The sequence below is a fragment of the Cervus elaphus genome, chromosome 6 (genome assembly GCF_910594005.1).
Source record: "Cervus elaphus chromosome 6, mCerEla1.1, whole genome shotgun sequence".
Lineage (NCBI taxonomy): Eukaryota > Metazoa > Chordata > Mammalia > Artiodactyla > Cervidae > Cervus > Cervus elaphus.
In genome coordinates, this window is record NC_057820.1 from 15,225,168 (window position 1) to 15,244,279 (window position 19,112).

Genomic DNA, 19,112 nt, shown 5'->3' on the forward strand with positions numbered 1-19,112 from the left:
TTCCAATTCTACTGAAATCCCCTTATTCCTAATTAACATTACCACTTGACTAGATAACTGCAATGGTCACCCTGCTTCTTTTTGCATCCACTATATTCCACTCAACAGCCAGAACCATCTTTTAAAAGCGCATTCCATGATGTCACTATTCTTAATAAGTCTCAAAGGCATAATTATTGCACTCCAAATACAATTTAGATTCCTTTTGGGTGTGGAACTTGAATCTTTTTTAGGGATTCATCTCCACTTTCTTTATTCCATCCAGGCCACAGGTTTTTCTCTGTTAAGGTCTCTTATATGTTAGGGCCTTTGTATATACCACTTTATCTTCCCTGAGTGGTCTCTTCTAGACCTTTTTTGTGGTTAGTTGTTTCCCATTCTAAAGTTTTACTTATGACTTCTTCAGTGAAGATATCCTGACCACTACTGACATATCATGAGACTATTTGTAACAAGTAAATTATCATCCCCTTTTAGGACATTAGTATTTATTAGCAATATATAAAAGGGCCATGGTATTCTAAAAGAACCATGTCTTCTCACTAGCCATATGAAGTTTAAAACCAAAAGCTAATAAGGTGGCTCTTAGATTACTACTACTTTATAAATGCTAACTTTTATTGTCTTCATGAAAATTGAAAATGAAAGTGAAAGTTGCTCAGCTGTATCCAACTCTTTGCAACCCCATGGATTATACAGTCCATAGAATTCTCCAGGCCAGAATACTGGAGTGGGTAGCGTTTTTCTTCTCCAGGGGATCTTCCCAACCCAGGGATAGAACCCAGGTCTTCCATATTGCAGGCGGATTTTTTTACCAGCTGAGCCACAAGGGAAGCCCTTATGAAAATTAGTAGATAAAGAAATATTTCCATTCATGTTTATTAAAAAATTCAGAAAATTATTATTTTAAATTCTGTAGGGTAGTACAAAATTACAATGAATATAATTCACTTAAATGTTTACACAAATATCAATCTTTGATTTATTTTTTAAAAAGTTCACACTAACTTCCTACTTTGTTTCTATAAAATAAGACTCATTTTGCTCTATATGTTTGAAAATCATATTATAGCTAACCTAAGATCTCATGACTATTACTTATAAAGGATGATTCTGAACCACAGATAAGGTCTCTTCTAGCAGCCAAGAGGACAAAGAAAGGCATGATGATACAGGAAGTGGAATGAGAAAGTAAGATGGTGGGAAGGGGAGGGAGAAGGCATTGACCACTCTTCAGGAAAACAGGCAAAAAATTGTGGGGGTGTGAAATAAGGTCCAAAGTGATCCATATATACTTGTTACAGATGATCTAAAGTAAAATTGTAAGAGCTATGAGCTACAAAAATTATTAAAGGGAGAAACAGTGTGGGTGACCTGTTGAAGGAAGAAATAGGAAGTGGTAGGAAAGAGATGTTTTGAGCTAAGTGGTTTCTCCAGTGAACCTTCTAGCCTAGGACAGCTTCTGTTTGCTTTTTGGAAGAAAAAGGAGATACATCTTTAGGTAAGGACACAGAAAAGTGGGTTTCAACTGGTTACAAACATACTAGTCTTTAATCATATATTCCCAATGGGCAGCAGTCTTGATGTGTCTTGTTATGTCAATGATGCTTGCTATCTTCAACCACACGAGATATGTAATTGCCTTATTAACACTTCACAGGTAGATAAAATACATATGGCATCATACATAGCAGAATAGCATCATGGCTGTTGTGATGCTAAAGTACTTAGCGAAAAATTTTCATTAATCTGAGAACTCAAAATTAGAGCTTAAATATAGAATCTGGCCATACAAATGAGGAGAATCATGGCATTCTAGGCCCGTGTATTAGATGCTTAAGTCTACCACCCCAGTGAAAACCATCAACTGTTAATACCAGTGCCACCTCCCATATCTGATACTATATAAAATGCAGTTTCTTCAGCTGCTTTCCAGAGCTTTCTAAACATGTGACCAAGCTATTATAATTACTTTATCAACAAGCAATAAATAGCACTGAAATCATTAACTAAGTATACCTAATAGCTATCCTTGGGCTTCCCTTGTGGCTCAGCTGGTAAAGAATCTGTCTGCAATGCGGAAGACCTGGATTTGATCCCTGGGTTGGGATGATCCCCTGGAGAAGGGAAAGGCTACTGACCCCAGTATTCTGGCCTGGAGAATTCCATGGACTATATAGTCCATTGGGTTGCAAAGAGTCCAACCGAACTGAGTGACTTTCACTTTCAATAGCTATCCTTACTATCATTTTGATCAAAGGAAACTTAACTAATGGTATTTCTGAAAGGAATACCCATTGTAGCTACTCTTAAAAGATTTCAAGAGGAGCTTTCTGTGGTATTTTCCCATTCTGGTAGAGTTACAAGTTCCTTCACCTAAACTCACAGAGCATGCTGGACCTCTATGAAGACACTTTTCTTGCTATATTAAAATTATACATTATATTCTGTATCTGCCATCATTCCTACTCATTTTCTCACCTCCATCCCTAACTGGAATAATAACATAAGGGACCACGTCTTACTTGTTTTTGTATTTCCAGTTCCTGATAAAAGAAATTTCAAAAGAACGTTTGTAGAATAGAATGAATATATAACTTATGAAATATTTTTAAGCCAACTTAGGTAGCACAATCTACCAGAAAGATTACTGTCAAAAGATGGGGTTTTAATTCTGGCTTTATCATTCAATCCATGACCTTGGGCAAGCCACTTAATTTCTGTTTCTCACTTCCTTCATCTATGAAAATGTGGATATAATTTGCTATGCCTTCTTAGAGATGATAGGACAAATAAACGAACCCATTTGAACGATCATAAGCTCTTCTGAATAAGTAGCAGCATAAAATTCGAAATTTTGCCTCTTTTTTTTTTTGCTTCTGCTTTATTTTTCTCAGCATATAATTATCTACTGAGGGAGAATTTAAGTTCCTTTTGAGAGAAAAATCATAAAAACAGAAATCAAAAGATCTCCTAGAAAAGTTTTTGATTCTATAATAAAAAATCAAGTTATTCAGAACAAGTAGTCACTATAGGTAGATTTTTCCATTTCTTAAGGATGTTTTGAGTTCAGAGAATTTACGGACAACATTAGATTACACACAATTATAAGTATTTAAATTTAGAATGAAACCACAAACATTTTCCTTTCAGAGAGTATGTAGTTTGCTAAAAAGTAAAGAGCAAACAATAAATTTTGAAGAGGTATGAATAAAAGATTTTAAGATCATAAAGAGTATTCATAATATAACATATTCCACTTATTAAATTAAAAAACCTTCCTTGTAGAGTACACTGTTTTAACTATTTTTGTTATTTATGATTAACATTATCCTTAATGGGATAGCATCATTTATCTTTCCCCTCACACACAGACTCAAATTCACAGCACCTCTTAGAAGCTAACTACAAAATGACATTTCAGTATTAAAAGAGGCTCCCTGATTCCCCATCTGTCCTCACAAATGTGATCAGGTATGAAAAAAAAAAAAAGAAACATGATGTTATCAATATGCCTGAGTTCTGGAGCACTATCGTGCTGATCTGATCAAGGTGTAGGTTTCTACCTTAAGCTCGCTTGGCAGGAAATGTTTGATTTCTTTCTGCTTAGTGCAGCCATTTAACTTAGTGCAGTGGCGGTATTAAATAACAAAGTAGGGACACACAGCCCACTAGTTTAGGCCTTAGCTTCTGTAACAGATCTCAGAGGTAAGATATAAGGAGAGACTTTTTAAGTTCATTCACTCATGGATGAAAAATTTTATTGCTATGTTTTAAATGAACAATCAAATCACTTAGATATGAGGCATTATCTCTAAAATTGTCCACTTCTTTTAATCTAATTCTATGTCTCACTGGAAAATGTCAAATCTTAACATTTTATTTATCGAGAACAGTGGTCAGGAACCGAATAAACTAGTTATCACTACATGAAGGTTTTAGGTTCATCTACATCAAAGTGAATGCCTTACTACTAATGTAATATGACAATGTTGCTTTGCCCAAGTGATCACTGACAGTTAAGAACTGGTACTGCCCCAAAGTAATACCTTTATCATAGAATAATATTTCTTCTTTATGAGTTAATTTTTAAAAAGATTTATATTATATAAGTTTATGCCACTTAGCTCCTAACTTCTTCTGTCTGATAATACCTATAAATTAGTATACTATATTAATTCTGTCCTTGAGATGTGGTTTTATAAATTTTTAAGGATAAATTAATAGAGCCTTTGAGCATTATTACTAGTGTGGTAAGCAACGGCTAAGATGAACTGAGGAATCCTCTCCCATTATAGCTGATCCAACAAAGGCTATCCGCAGGTGGCTCAGTGGTAAAAGAATCCACCTGCCAATGCAGGAGACTCCAGAGGGTTCGATCCGAGTTGGGAAGATTCCCTGGAGTAGGAGATGGCAACTCCCTCTAGTATTCCTGCCTGGAAAATTCCACAGACAGAGGAGCCCAGCAGGCTACAGTCCATGGGGTCGCAAAGAGTCAGACTAGACTGAGCATGCACACACACACTCCCAAAAAAGGCTACTGTTTCTTTAAATACAAGAACCTCTAATTCTACCATAAATTAGAGGAACTCATTCAGGTTTATTCTGTGTGACAAACTGTAATTCCTTACAAATTCTCTTGAGTTTTGATACTGGGGACATTTTATTCTCCAATAAGGAGACAGGATTATAAGAGAATTAAAGTCAATGGGCAGGCTATTTAAAGATTTCTCTGTAAATTTTCTTACGTTATTACAGTCAATTCTAGATTATCTGCATTCAAAAGTCTATTAGTCATAATAATTCTAAAGCACTATTAGATAATAATACTGTTTTAATATTTAAAATATACATAAAATTTATAATAAAATATATTATATATATTATATAATATAAAATATTATAATTTAATATAACTAAAATGGCGAACTACAGTTTACTTTTTACTTTGAATGCAACTTAATGTTTAAAATAAGTTATCTAAAAAAATAATCAGAGTCTCATATATTTATTTTTGGAACCATTAAAATTATATTATAAACATGTTATTATATCTAACTTTCTCATACTCATTCAATCAACAAATATTTATTTAACATCTACAAAAAGTAACATGCTTAATTTGGTAGATTTTCCTCATCTCTAGTATATACATGTCTAGAAAACTTAATTTTGTATATAGCTTTCATAAACAGTGTGGCTCAGCTGGTACAGAATCTGCCTGCAATGTGGGAGACCTGGGTCTGATCCCTGGGTTGGGAAGATCCGCTGGAGAAATCCATGGACTATACAGTCCATGGGGTTGCAAAGAGTCAGACACAACTGAGTGAGTTATCTAAGATAAGTAAATAACTGGCTATTTAAAGTATTGGGTTGGCCAAAAAGTTTGTTCAGGTTTTTCTGTACTGTGGAAAAACCTGAATGAACATTTTGGCTAATTGAATATGTTATAAATAAAACAGATAGCCAGCAAAGACCTACTGTACATACAGCACAGGGAACTCTACTCAACACTCTCTAATCTAACCTAATGGGAAGAACCTAAATGGGCAAAGAATTTGAAAAAGAAGAGATACATGTATATGTATACCTTTGAATCACTTTGCTGTACATCTGAAAGTAACATATTGCAAATCAACTATACTCCAATATGAAATAAAAATTTAAAAAACAGCTAACCAGAAAAGGAGAAGGCAATGGCACCCCACTCCAGTACTCTTGCCTGGAAAATCCCATGGACAGAGGAGCCTGGTAGGCTGTAGTCCATGGGGTCGAGAAAAGTCAGACACGACTGAGCGACTTCACTTTGACTTTTCACTTTCATGCATTGGAGAAGGAAATGGCAACCCACTCCAGTGTTCTTGCCTGGAGAATCCCAGGGACGGGGGAGCCTGGTGGGCTGCCGTCTATGGGGTCGCACAGAGTCGGACACAACTGAAGTGACTTAGCAGCAACCAGAAAAAAAAGTATATTGTAGAGTAGGTATAGATTCAATTCAATTTCTATTGCTACTTCTAAAATATTATGTAATAATTAATGTCTGATAAAATAAAACTGAATCATTGAAATATAAACTAAATTATATTAACATTTGTTAGTTTTCAAAATTTGATAAACTAAATATGACAGAGTGATCTTTTTCTTTAGACTCAATAAATTCATGATGCATAGAGATAGAATGAGGGATCTCATATTTATAGGAACATTTTTTATTCTTAAAGAAACTAAGCTTGTTTTAGTTTAAAAAAAAACTATCTTTAAAAGTTAATCATCAATAATACAGCATTAAAATGACTAAATCAACAAGCAATATTCAAGCATACAAACTTCAATTTTATAACATGGCCACTTTGAAGCAGGAGATGAAGGGAACTATAAAAAGAGAAAGTGCATAAAAGAGAAATAAGAAAGCAAGGAGCAAGGGAGAAAGGGACGTAAGAGAAGAGAGAAGGAAGGAGTAAGAAATAGAAAGATAATAAATAAAAAATCATTTCTTTTAAATCTAATGTTCACTTATCAAAGTATTCATCATGACCCATCAAAAAGGACTCATTTATTCCTAAAACAGGGGACTGACTGAAAATTTGATGGACTAACAAAGTGTTGCTATTTTTAGCACCAAGGTTCACACTATATCTCAAATCCTAGTATCCTTAAAGACAAAAGAAAACAGACTTTTTTACCTATGAGAGGAAGGTGTGTCTATATATCCATACACACACACATACACACACATATTTGAGGAGTATTTATTTTTATTTATGTAAATATTTATATTATATATATATATATATATTTGAGGATGTAAGTATAGTAAGAAAATAGAAAAGGGGTTAAAAATACTTGTTAAAATTTAAAGTCTGCCTTCTTTTCTGACCTGTGCATAAACTAATAATGTATGTATTAGAAACAGAAGTTTATGCAACTCGAAGTAAATTAATTATATAGATGACATGAAAACTTGGTGCCTTTTCAGAAAAACAATCCCTATTCACAATAAGTAAAATGAAAGCAGCAGAACAGACACGTAACTGACAGCACCATGACAGAATCACTCCATACAGTTCAGTCGCTCAGTCGTGTCTGACTCTTTGCGACCCCATGGACTGCAGCAGGCCAGGCCTCCCTGTCCATCACCAACTCCCATTAGAAACAATTGTATTGCTTTTCTTGACTTAAGGTAAGCAGTACACTTGCTTAGCGCACATCTGTCCCTCTTGGACACGAGAGTTCTGAATTCTGCAAAACGCTTAGTCCAGACAATCAAATGTCTGTTTTGGTTTTCACAGTGAGAGTTTCTCATAGGTTTTAAGTAAAAGACAGCTGAGTTCTGATGATCTAATTAAATAGTTAAACATCTTAATTTTTAATCTGACTATATCAATTAGTGTGTTATAGTAGAATATATTTAAGCAATATTTACATTTACTTTACTCCAGCTCCTAGACTTAAGACAAAATATTTCACTCACAAAACATTTTTGTTAATGTTTAAATGACCATGATTATCAATATTGCTTGATGGGAAGTAAAGAGAACAAAGATAATCAGCAAAAACAAAATTTCATTTTATAAATAAACCACGCTTGAAACTTAACACTGAAAAATAAACTTTCATGTAAAAAAAAGTATTTTTTTCTACTTTTACTTCATGTGTTTTGAATCTGATTTTGTATTCATTTCCTTAAAAAAATAAATGTAATAACTATGTAGACCCTATAATTATCTAATGCTATTGGCAAATAGCAAAACCACTCTTCATCAGTTTTTACTTACTAAGCATTGTATAACCTAAGACACTATTTGGTAACTGCAAGTCATGAAATTCATTGGTCATGAAATCAATTTAGTAGGCTGAGATTAGCATTTAAAAAAAGAAATAGAAAATAATAGTATGCAACAAAAATAATGTTCTTTTCTGAAACTTTTGTTTTAGTAACATTTATGTTCATAAATTTGTGTTTTATCATCCTTTAAAATGTATTTTTAATATAAAATATCACGATAAAGTAAATAAAGATATTATTGCTATAATAACAATATCGGGAAAGAAATGATATACTGTGGGTGTCCTGACTGTATTAACATTTTCTGCATAATGATCAAGGATTTATATATTAATATATCCAATGTTCCTACCCGTTCAATGCCTCCACTTTGCACGCTTATGATTATGATCATAATTACCGATTTCCAAGCTAGGTTAACTAAGATTTTGTAAAGGAAATAACAATTGTAAAGTCTAAAAATTTTCTGTTAACACACTCTTACCTGTTGGTAATCCTTTTCCTCTCAATCGGTCTCGGATAGCCTGGCTTCGGTCAGGCTTTTCCTCGCTGCTACGGGAAAGCTGATCCATCTGTACACAGGTAATCAAAAGTCAAGTTTGACAAAAGAATCTCCCTTTTGTTTATGGTAAGTGTCTACAGAATGACACCAGCTAGATAGCTTTTGGAAGTTGTAATATTTGAGTAAAAACACTCCACATATGCTATTGTTAATATATATTCCTCGGATAAGATTTATGTAGCTTAGTTCTGGCCAATTCATCTTCAGGAAATACAAGCCAAGAAACATCTATCAAAGCCTAATCTGCTAACTAGGGAACAAAGTTAGCCAAACTAAAGTGGTTAAAATGAGTTCCATTTCAAAGCAATAAACTTGAAGTATTCTTTTTTCCCAAAACTACTTTTATCTCTCATGTGATTAAAATTTTAAAACCACATTAACTCTGGTATAATAAAGCTTTCTCCTGATTCTAACTATGCACTGAGGGTGCTGATTTAAATTATTTTTGAAAATAATTTTCTAGATTTTGCCTGCCAGAAGTTACATTTGAAATACATTTTAAACTAAATGGATATATTGAGGGATAACAATTAAATTTACATCAATGCTCTTTTGATACTCTTTTAGAACTAAATGTTTAAGTAGTCTTAAACTTTAACAACTTCAACCGAGGGTACCTGTTTAAAATAAAGCACGTCAAATTAGATCAAATTCCACATTACAAGGGCTGAAATGTTAAGACTACTACAGTTTATTCAGATGATCAATTAGAATAGAAACTTCAAGAAATAAATGTACGAAGAGAGAATGGTAAAGAAAAATTACTTAACTCTGGCACCAAGAGCATGCATGTGTCTGTTTACACACACACAATGCATTTTAATATTTCTCCATGAGTGGAACTTGTTTAAATATGAATTTTAAATCCATTTAAGGTAGTATATTGAAGGCATTATGCTTCCTACCTATAAGAAGACTTAAATGGAAATATTTCTGAAATGATGGTGTTGTTTCAATTATATATTAGTTCACATTGTATTGTATTATCAGTAACAGAAGAGACAATATCCTGTATCATCTTTGGGAATTCCTGCATGAACACTACTATTAATAACAGTTCACTGAGCAATTACTATAAGGCAGGTACCACCTTAAGTGCTTTACATACTTAATGTCATTTAACTATCAAAAAACCTCATGTGGTATATATTATTATTAACTTCACATTACAATAAAGGGAGAAATAGCAAATTTCTAAAGACCTTGAAGCAGCTCATCAATATTGAAATAATTATCTTTACAACTACTAATATGGGTGGATGGTATGCACTATTACTACTATTTTACAGGTAAAACTGCATTCAAACATGTTATAAGATTAAATCAGTGGAAGAACGCTGACAAGTAAGCTGGCCTACTGACTTTTACTCTAGCCTTCCTCAGTGATCAATGCAAAGAAATAGAGGAAAACAACAGAATGGGAAAGACTAGAGATCTCGTCAAGAAAATTAGAGATACCAAGGGAACATTTCATGCAAAGATGGGCTCGATAAAGGACAGCTACTGGGGAGATTGATAGTCTCCGAGGGGCATGCTGGCTAACAGCGTGGGCTCCAGGGTCAGAGAGATCCAGATTCCAATTGTGTCTCTGTCATTTGCCATGTGTGTGGCCACGGCAAGTTATTTCATCTATTTGAGCCTCAGTTTCTTTTCTCTAAAAGGAGGATGAAATTCTCTCTTGTAACTTGGGGCTATTTTGGTGAATAAATGTGAAAAAACCATAAGTCATGCAGCATAAAACAAACTAAACATTTAAAAGTGGTAGCTGTGAGATTCACTTCTGTCTGGTGATGTCCAGAAGACTCTCAAGGGCAGTGCATGAGGGGAGCACTATTATTTCTACTTTGAAATCTGCCTCTGAAAAGGAGAGTTCTCTCCCTGCTGACTCCAGCTGACCGCTCTACGCTCCTCTCCCACTAAAAGGTCCCACAGCAAATCCTGTGTCAGACTTAGCACTGTTCCTTAAACCTCCTGCTCTTTCTCATCTCAGGGCATGGATCCAAGTTTACTTCCCTCTGCCTGGATTACCCTTTCTTTCTATCCAGTCTCTAGGATCTAGTTTACAGCCCACTTTTTCAACATCGTCATTACTTGTATCCTTTCCCCTCAAACTCTGATAGCTCTTAAATCCCTGATTGATTAATAGAAAATGGAAGTCCCATAAGCTTTGTGAGTCTCAATTTCTTTAAGAAATACATAGGACGCCCCTGGGCGTCCAACAGATGGGAATCCGCCTGTCAATACAGGAGACATGGGTTCCATTCCTGGTCCGGGCAGATCCCACATGCTGTGGGGCAAGTAAGCCCACGCGCCACAACCACTGAACCTTCGTGCCTAAAGCCCGAGCTCCGCAACAAGGGAAGTCACCCCGATGAGAAGCCCCCGCAGCGTAACAAAGAGTAACCCCCTTCTGGCCCCAACTAGAGAAAAGCCCACACAGCAACGAAGACCCAGCACAGCCAAAAACATAAAAATATATCTTCAAAATGTTTTTTAAAAAAAACAAAACAAAAATAGAAATAGGTAAATTATAAAGTGAAGGAGTTAGTACAGATCGTTCCTCGGAGTTTTCACAGAACATCAATATTATGAGAAGATCTGTGAAAGAAGGCTCAAATAAGTTTGGGGAAGGTTTCACCTATGTGCCTATCCCTCTTGAGGGTTAATTAATACAACCTACTGTATTAAAGGCTCTGAGAAGTTCTCCAGTGAATATACATTTATTGTTCCTTAAAGAGTTTTCCCTCGACTCTATTTGAATATAGAGAAACTTTTTTAAACAAAAATGTATTTCAAAATATGTAGGAAAGTTTGGTCTGAATGGAGCGGGGGTCCCCAGACTCCGGGATCTAATTCCTGATGATCTGAGATGGAGCTGATGCAATAATAGTAAAGTGCACAATAAATGTAGTGCACTTGAATCATCCCCAAACCATCACTCTTCCCACTGCCCGAGTCTGTGGAAAAACCTGTCTTCCACAAAACCTGGTGCCAAGAAGGCCGTGGACCTGTGGAATTGAGGGTGCGCATAAGTTTTTAGTATCTTTATTTAAAAAAAAAAAAAAGTCACACACAGAAATATAAACAAATAAATCAGCCCCAGTTAAGAAGGAGAAACACACAGCCAAGAACCCTCTTCACTCAGCCTCTGCTACCTCCATCCCTCTCACTACAGAATCGCAAAGGCTCCTTGGAGTCCAGTTTATAAACCATTTGCCTAGAAGACTTTATGAACCTGTTTCTTATCAACTGGCAAAGCATGTGGAATTTGGATATATCCTGCCAGCCATACAACATCTTGGTTAAGGTTAGTAGAACTAAATCCCTAGGGATGAGAAATTAAGAGGAAGCCAGAGAAAACAGTGTGGCAGTGACCAGCCTATCCAAAGTCTACATAAAAGAGAGGAACTCGAGGTTCCATGATTGAAGGGGTAAGGGCAGATAAAGTTCAAATCTAGATCAAATACCAAAAATCAAAAGAAGGCTTCCCTGGTGGCTCAGTGGTAAAGAATCCACCTGCCAATGCAGGGGACATGGGTTTGATCACAGGCCGTGGAACAACCAAGTCCCTCAGCCACAACTACTGAAATCCACGTGTCCTAGAGCCCGCGCTCAGCAACAAGGGAGGCCATCGCAATGAGAAGCCCCTGCACCACAACTGGAGAGGAGCTGCTGCTTGCCACAACTAGAGAAAAACCTGCACAGCAACAAAGATCCATCACAGCCAAACATAAACGAATAAATAAATAAAATCATTTTAAAAAGAGAGCGAAAAAAAAAAAAACAAAACAAAAAAAAAAGAGAGCGAAAAGAATTTTCTTAAAAAACAACAACAAAGGATGTCCAATCTATGGCAAATAGGATAGAATACAGCTTAAGAAATACAGTGGAGGGATTTTTAGATATACAAACTGTTAGTCTTGGGATTCTTCATATCTAAGACAAGTGAGAAAATAAAGGAGGCCCAGTTTTGGACTAATCTAGCAGGAATACAAGCAGGTATCTCCCCTCACACACCAGAAGCCAATGTCCAAATATGGTGGGGAGGGTGTAGAAATACTTAAGAGGTCTAGACTAAGTGGACAAGAAAGAGGTCTAAGGCAACAGAAAATGCATATAAAGGACTTTAAAACCCATGCTTCATGTCCATATGGCTTTCACAGTAGACAGACTCACTTACTGAAAGCTCATGGGGAAAGAAGCAAGAAAAGAGGCAAGAAGACACTTTTAGCTTTAACATGCTGTGAGTCTATACTACTTGCTAGAATAAAGTTCTAAAAAAAGACTATTAAAAAAGACACGCACCCTACTGTTCACGGCAGCACTATTCACAATAACCAGAACATGAAAGCAAATTAGACGTCCACCAACAGATGAACGGTTAAAGCAGCTGCGGTACATTATACAACAGGATATTACTCTGCCATAAAAAGGAACAAATGTGAATCAGCTGAACTAAGGTGGATGAACCTACAGCTTGTTATACAGAGTGGAGTAAGACAGAAAGAGAAAAACAAATACTGTGCATTAATATACATATATAGAATCTAGAAAAATGGTACTGATGAAACTGTTTGCGGGGCAGGAATAAAGGCACCGATGTAGAGAAAGGACCTGTGGACACTGTGGGGGAAGGAGCAGGTGGGATCAATTGAGAAAGAGCACTGACATTATATACACTACCATGTGTAACACAGACAGCTAGTATTATAGTTACATAACACAAGGAACCCAGACTAGTGCTCTGTGATGAACTAGAGAGGTGGGAGAGGTTAGTGGGGCGTGTGGGAGGGAGGCTCAAGAGGGAAGGAATAGGAATATATTCCCTCCCTATAACTATATGCATATATAGTTACGACTGATTTGCGCTGTTGTACTACAGAAACCAATACAACATTGTAAAGCAATTATCCTCCAATTAAAAATTTTTTTTAATTATAAAAAATAAAAAAAGACAAATTCTCAAAATCTAGGCGACTAAATTATTGCAGTGGGCTTTTATTTTAAGTACTGTTTCAAATAAACAACTAACATTAGAACAAGAAATTCAGTCTCCTGTTCCTAGTCTTCACAGAGAAACGCTATCCATATTTAAAGAAAATCTGGTGAAATGCTACTAAAGTTTAAAGTATGAGTATATGTACCGTTTGGAACTGTGGCTTACCCCAGAAAGATTTCCCAGAACCAGTTTTACCAACTGCTTCACGTAGGAAAATGAAGGTGCACAATTGCTATTCCTAATGTGGGCACTGCAAGCATCCAGGACAGTCCGAACAGAAACCCGAGCATAAATCACATCCTCGCACATTCCAAGCAGTATACTGTTGAGATGATCTCCAAGCTTGATAGGCTGAATACAAAGAAAGAAAAGGTCATGTTGATTAGTGAGGGTAAATCGAACGAATGGGAGACAAACCATTTCCAGAGTCACAGGAACCATACCAAATACACTTGAAATACTTGCAGGAAGTGAATTCCTTATGTAGTAGCATAAATGTTTGACTGCATTTTACCTTTTTATAACATAAAAATTGTATTAGCAGAGGATGGTTAACATGTATCTCCTAAGAATAGGAGTTATTAGAAAAAAAAACCTGGGGTTTTTTGGTATGCTTAAGAAATGGAATGTTTTGATTAACCAAGAGTTTTGGTAAGCAGTTTATATATATGCATATACATGTATACATATACATAAACTGCTTATATACATATATATGGGCTTCCCTGGTGGCTCAGATGGTAAAGTGTCTGCCTACAATGTGGGAGACTCGAGTTTGGTCCCTGGATTGGGAAGATCTTCTGGAGAAGGAAATGGCAACCCAATCCAGTATTCTTTCCTGGAAAATTCCGTGGATGGAGGAGCCCAGTCCATGGGGTTACAAAGAGTCAGACACAACTGGGCAACTTCACTTTCAGTTTCACTTCACTTATACATATATATAAACATTTCATTTCATACACATTTCATTTCATGCACACACACACACATACACACACACAGAAACACAAGTGTGCTCAGTGGCTCAGTCATGTCTGACTCTGTGATCCTTTGGATTGTGGCCTACCAGGCTCCTCTGTCCATGGGATTCTCCAGGCAAGAACACTGGCATGGGTAGTACTCTCCATTACTCTCTTCTCCAGGGGATCTTCCCAACTCAGGGATGGAATTTGGGTCCCCTGCACGGCTGGCAGTTTCATTTCCCTTAACACAGCATTTATCACACTGCATTGTAACTGGTTAACTGGTTGTCCATACCCATGATAGGACTCCACAGGCATGGGACATTATTTTCCTGGTGTCTGGGACAGTGTCTGTCATAAGGTATGTGCTTAGTAAATACTTTTGAATTAATATTAAATATTTCTCCAAAACAATTAATGATATCTGATAGTAAAATACAGGTAAAAGTTTATATACTTCCCTTCCAATTTACACCTTATAGATTCTGACTTTATTTTCAGTTACCAGAAAAGAGAAAGTGTTAAATTATAGGATATGATCACATTTTACATGTAAGTTAGGTTGAATAAAATATGACACTATTATTTCCAGTAATAATTTAACTTTCTTATTTATATTTATAGAATTGAAATGAGGAGAGAAAGTAAATATACAGTATTTTTCATGATGTAAAATGAAAACCAAAAGACGTTGAAGACTAGCATTTGTCTTTCATGGACCTTAAGATGTCTGAATTTTAGAATAAAAGCCTAAAATGCTTACTGCTTCTTAATTTGATTAAAAAAAGACACACCTAGTTATTTTCATTTTGAGTTCTAAATGTCTAAAATAAAACAATTCTATATGCCATATCTTTGATGAAATATAGCTATTTTAAAAATTTTAATTACATTTACTACTATGTATTGCATCTTCAGGAAATCAATTATTTTAGAAAATAAAGACCAGAAGCAGCCCAGTGGTCATCAGAGCCTAAGACCCCAGAAAGTGTTACTTTAATATCTGTGTCTGCTGCTGCAGGGGTAGTGAGGCATGATTTTGAAGTTACAAGAGAAAAAACTAACGAAGTAGAAACTGAGATGTAGTTAGAGCTACTACTATTCCTATAGCTTTTGTCTCAGAAAAGGCTATCACTTTCTGTTCAAGAATGAATCCTCAGAGACATTTACAATTCCCCTTTATCAGTCATTAACTTAGAAGAAATGAAGGGGACTCCTATTTCTCTTGCTATAATTTTGAACAGGCTACTATATTTCACTGAGTTGTTGAAACACAGGTGTGTATTTGTGCTTAGTCCCTCAGTTGTGTCCAACCCCATGGACTGTAGCCCGCCAGGCTCCGGGCCAAGAAAACTAAAGTGGGTTGCCATAGCGTCCTCCAGTGACTTCTATATTTCTAAGTACATTCTCAGAAAAATAATTTCTTTAGTACTTTATTATTTCATTCTGAGAGTAGACATTATTAACGTGAACAACCAGTACAGAAATGCTGGTGTGCCTGACAACACACTGTGGAACACCTAAATACACAGAAGAGCTTCTTAAAAAGTATAATATTGTACAAATGCGATGACTTGACTTACTTGGCTCTGAGGTACTTCATGATCAGCTCCCCAATACAATGTCATTCCGAGAGAATAAATATGGATCTAGGAATAGAATTTTAAAAAAAAATCATTTTATGGTAAAAAGTTAATCTAGCAAGTACTACATATTCATGACTTTTTGCTCCAAAGCAAATGTAACGCATGATTTGAGAAAACCGTCCTTTCATATTTTGCATAAAAGAATGTGAGAGCTTACATTACCACATGTGAAACAGATAGTGGGCATTTGTTGTATGACTCAGGGAGCTCAAATGGTGCTCTGTGACAACCTCTGGGGGGGGATGGGGGGGAGGTTCAGGAGAGAGGGGACATCTGTATACCTGTGGCTGATCATGCTAATGTATGGCAGAAACCAACACAGTGTTGTAAAGCAGTTATCCTCCAATTAAAAATAAAAGCAGACGAATGGGTAAGGAAGCTATGGTACATATACACTATGGAATATTACCCAGCCATTAAAAAGAAATTCATTTGAATCAGTTCTAATGAGCTGGATGAAACTGGAGCCCATTATACAGAGTGAAGTAAGCCAGAAAGATAAAGACCAATACAGTATACTAACACATATATATGGAATTTAAAGAGATGGTAACGATAACCCTATATGCAAAATAGAAAAAGAGACACAGATGTACAGAACAGACTTCTAGACTCTGTGGGAGAAGGCGAGGGTGGGATGGTCAGAGAGAACAGCATTGAAACAAGTATGCTATCAAGGGTGAAGCAGATCACCAGCCCAGGTTGGATGCATGAGACAAGTGCTCAGGGCTGGTGCACTGGGAAGACCTGGAGGGATGGGATGGAGAGGGAGGCGGGAGAGGGGATCAGGATGGGGAGCACATGTAAATCCATGGCTGATTCATGTCAATGTATGGCAAAAACCACTATAATACTGTAAAGTAATTAGCCTCCAACTAATAAAAATAAATGGAAAAAAAATAAATTTAAACTAAAAATGTATGAGAGAGCTTAAAACAGAAAATAAGACTGGAAATGATCAGAACAGATTTTATCTTCCAACTCCTCAGCCTGTCTGCTATGAGTAATCATTTTTATTAGTTCTTTTTTTTTTTTAAAACTGTAAACTTTTTATTTTGTATCGAGCTTAACCAATTAACATGTTTCTATGGTTTCAGGTGAACAGCTAAGGGACTCAGCCATACATTACATGTATCCATTCTCCCCCCATTTCTCATGTAAAGTTTCTTTATGCAAACTCAAGAAAATATGAATAAACAGTTTGACTTTCCATTTCTTTTACAAAAGGTCAGAAATTTAAAAAAAATTACTCGACACCTTGCAGTTTTAATTTAACAAGACAGGTTATGAATGTTTAGAGATGGCACTGAATCTCTTTAGCGTTGAATCTTTTAACTCTTTTCACTGCTGCATAGAACTATATTTTGTGGTTACTGTATTGTTTACTTAACTGATCTGTCACTAATCAGCAATTAGAAATTTCCTAAACTTTTGCTATCATAAATAAAGTTTTAGCAAACAGTTTTGGATATGTCATTTTGTACATGCAAGTATTCCTCTTGAATTGACTCTAACATTATGAATAAAAGTGCAAATCATCTGTAGTTTTGATACATTTTTGTCTGATTTCCCTCCACAACATTTTATCCTTTTGCATTTCTACAGTAACACATGAGACTTTTTTTCTACAAGCCTTATCCATAGAATGTGTTATGAAGATGTTTGCTGAACTGAAAAGAGAAAAAAAATCTCATTACAGTTTGATTAGCACTTTTCTTACCGAGAATGGGTGGGGTAGTAGCACATGGAGAAAAAAGCTGGGTCAGAAAAGGTTCCTTTTTCATTGTCTGTTTGCTTCTTAAAGATTGGAAAAATGACAACATATTTTTATGCTGGTAGTATGGATAAAAGAGGGAAAACTGGAATTGCAGGAGAGAGGAGACAGCTGGCAGAGCCCTGATGAGTAAGCAGGAGGAAGTGGAGGCTAACGCGCAGATGAAGGAGTTGGCTTCACAGAGGAGCAGAGTCAGTTCTTATGAAGCAGGGAAGCAAAGAATATGAAAATTTATGTGGGTGATCTGGTCATGGGATCTTGGGAGAAGTCTCCTGATTACTTCTACTTTTTTCCCCCTGGTGAAATAGGAAGCAAGATTATCGACCTAAAGAGTGGACAGTTAATCCTTTTCTAGCTCTCCTGTTAAGAGATTCAAAGCTAAACTTTCAGCCAGCTCTCCCAGTACTGAATAAACTTTGCAAACAAAATAAACATTTTGTTTGCAGCCATCTTACTGCAGTGTCATCTCCAGTGTCTTTCTTTTTTTCCATTTTGCTGTCATTTTCTCATCTGTATTTTTTAATTATACAAACTGTCTCAAACCTCTTTAGATATACGTTGAGATAAATCCATATAAAACTGGATATCCTTAGAATTTCACAGCATTTAAATTACAGATTAGAAAAAGTTTGTTCCTCTTTTTAAATATTTTCTTGGCTTCCAATTTTCAAAATTCCGAATTCTTTATGATACACAAGGCTCACTCTGACTTGCCTCCATCTCCATTTTCCAAACAGATTTTTCAGTCTTCCTTCTCTTCTCACTCCTTTCTCTATCACACCTAAACACTTCAGAACTAAAAAATAATTCTCTGCTGGCAAACCAATCTTTCTCTTTCCCAGTGTTTTTTGAACAGTTCCCCCTACCAAGAATTTCTTTTTTCATCTGTCAATAAAAGTTCTACCCATTATTGATAGCCCAGAGATGGTGTTATCTATTACAAATGCTATATAAGTCTTTTCCAGTGGTATAAAGCATTCTCTCTTATATGATACAGTTTTCATTTTATTTGCATCTCTAATGAAGGAGTTAACTAATACTACCTGCAACAAAGTTAGGATGTTTGCTTGTTTGTCTTCCTTGAGGGAGCCTCATTTTTTATACATCTTAATATCCCTCTTAGCAACTGACACAACTTGTACACAGTAGATATTCAATACATGCCTGGTGAATTCAATTAAATGTGCATGAAGTTCAAGGCAACATGTTGCAGACTATTTGTATCACATTTCTATTTAGAATTCAAGGAACCTCATATGGGAACACCTTTTCAAAGAGCCTCACACGTGAAAAACATTTTTCATACCTTTAGCAGAAATGACTAATTGCATACTCAAATATATGTCTTTTAATATATTAATTTTGATTTGTGGTTCTTTGAGA

The 19,112-nt window shown here is 35.7% G+C and overlaps 1 protein-coding gene across 10 annotated transcripts in view; it reads right to left on the reverse strand.

Moving 5' to 3' along the window:
* The window catches only part of PTPN13 (protein tyrosine phosphatase non-receptor type 13), a 210,786-nt gene that overhangs the window by 108,306 nt on the left and 83,368 nt on the right, over positions 1-19,112 (reverse strand). For all 10 annotated transcript variants that reach the window (XM_043906258.1, XM_043906251.1, XM_043906249.1 and 7 more), the window contains exons 4-6: positions 15,893-15,958; positions 13,513-13,698; positions 8,271-8,358 (exon numbers count right to left, since the gene is read on the reverse strand). In XM_043906258.1, the coding sequence (XP_043762193.1) occupies positions 8,271-8,358; positions 13,513-13,698; positions 15,893-15,958 (340 nt within the window). The remainder of the gene's footprint in view (positions 1-8,270; positions 8,359-13,512; positions 13,699-15,892; positions 15,959-19,112) is intronic.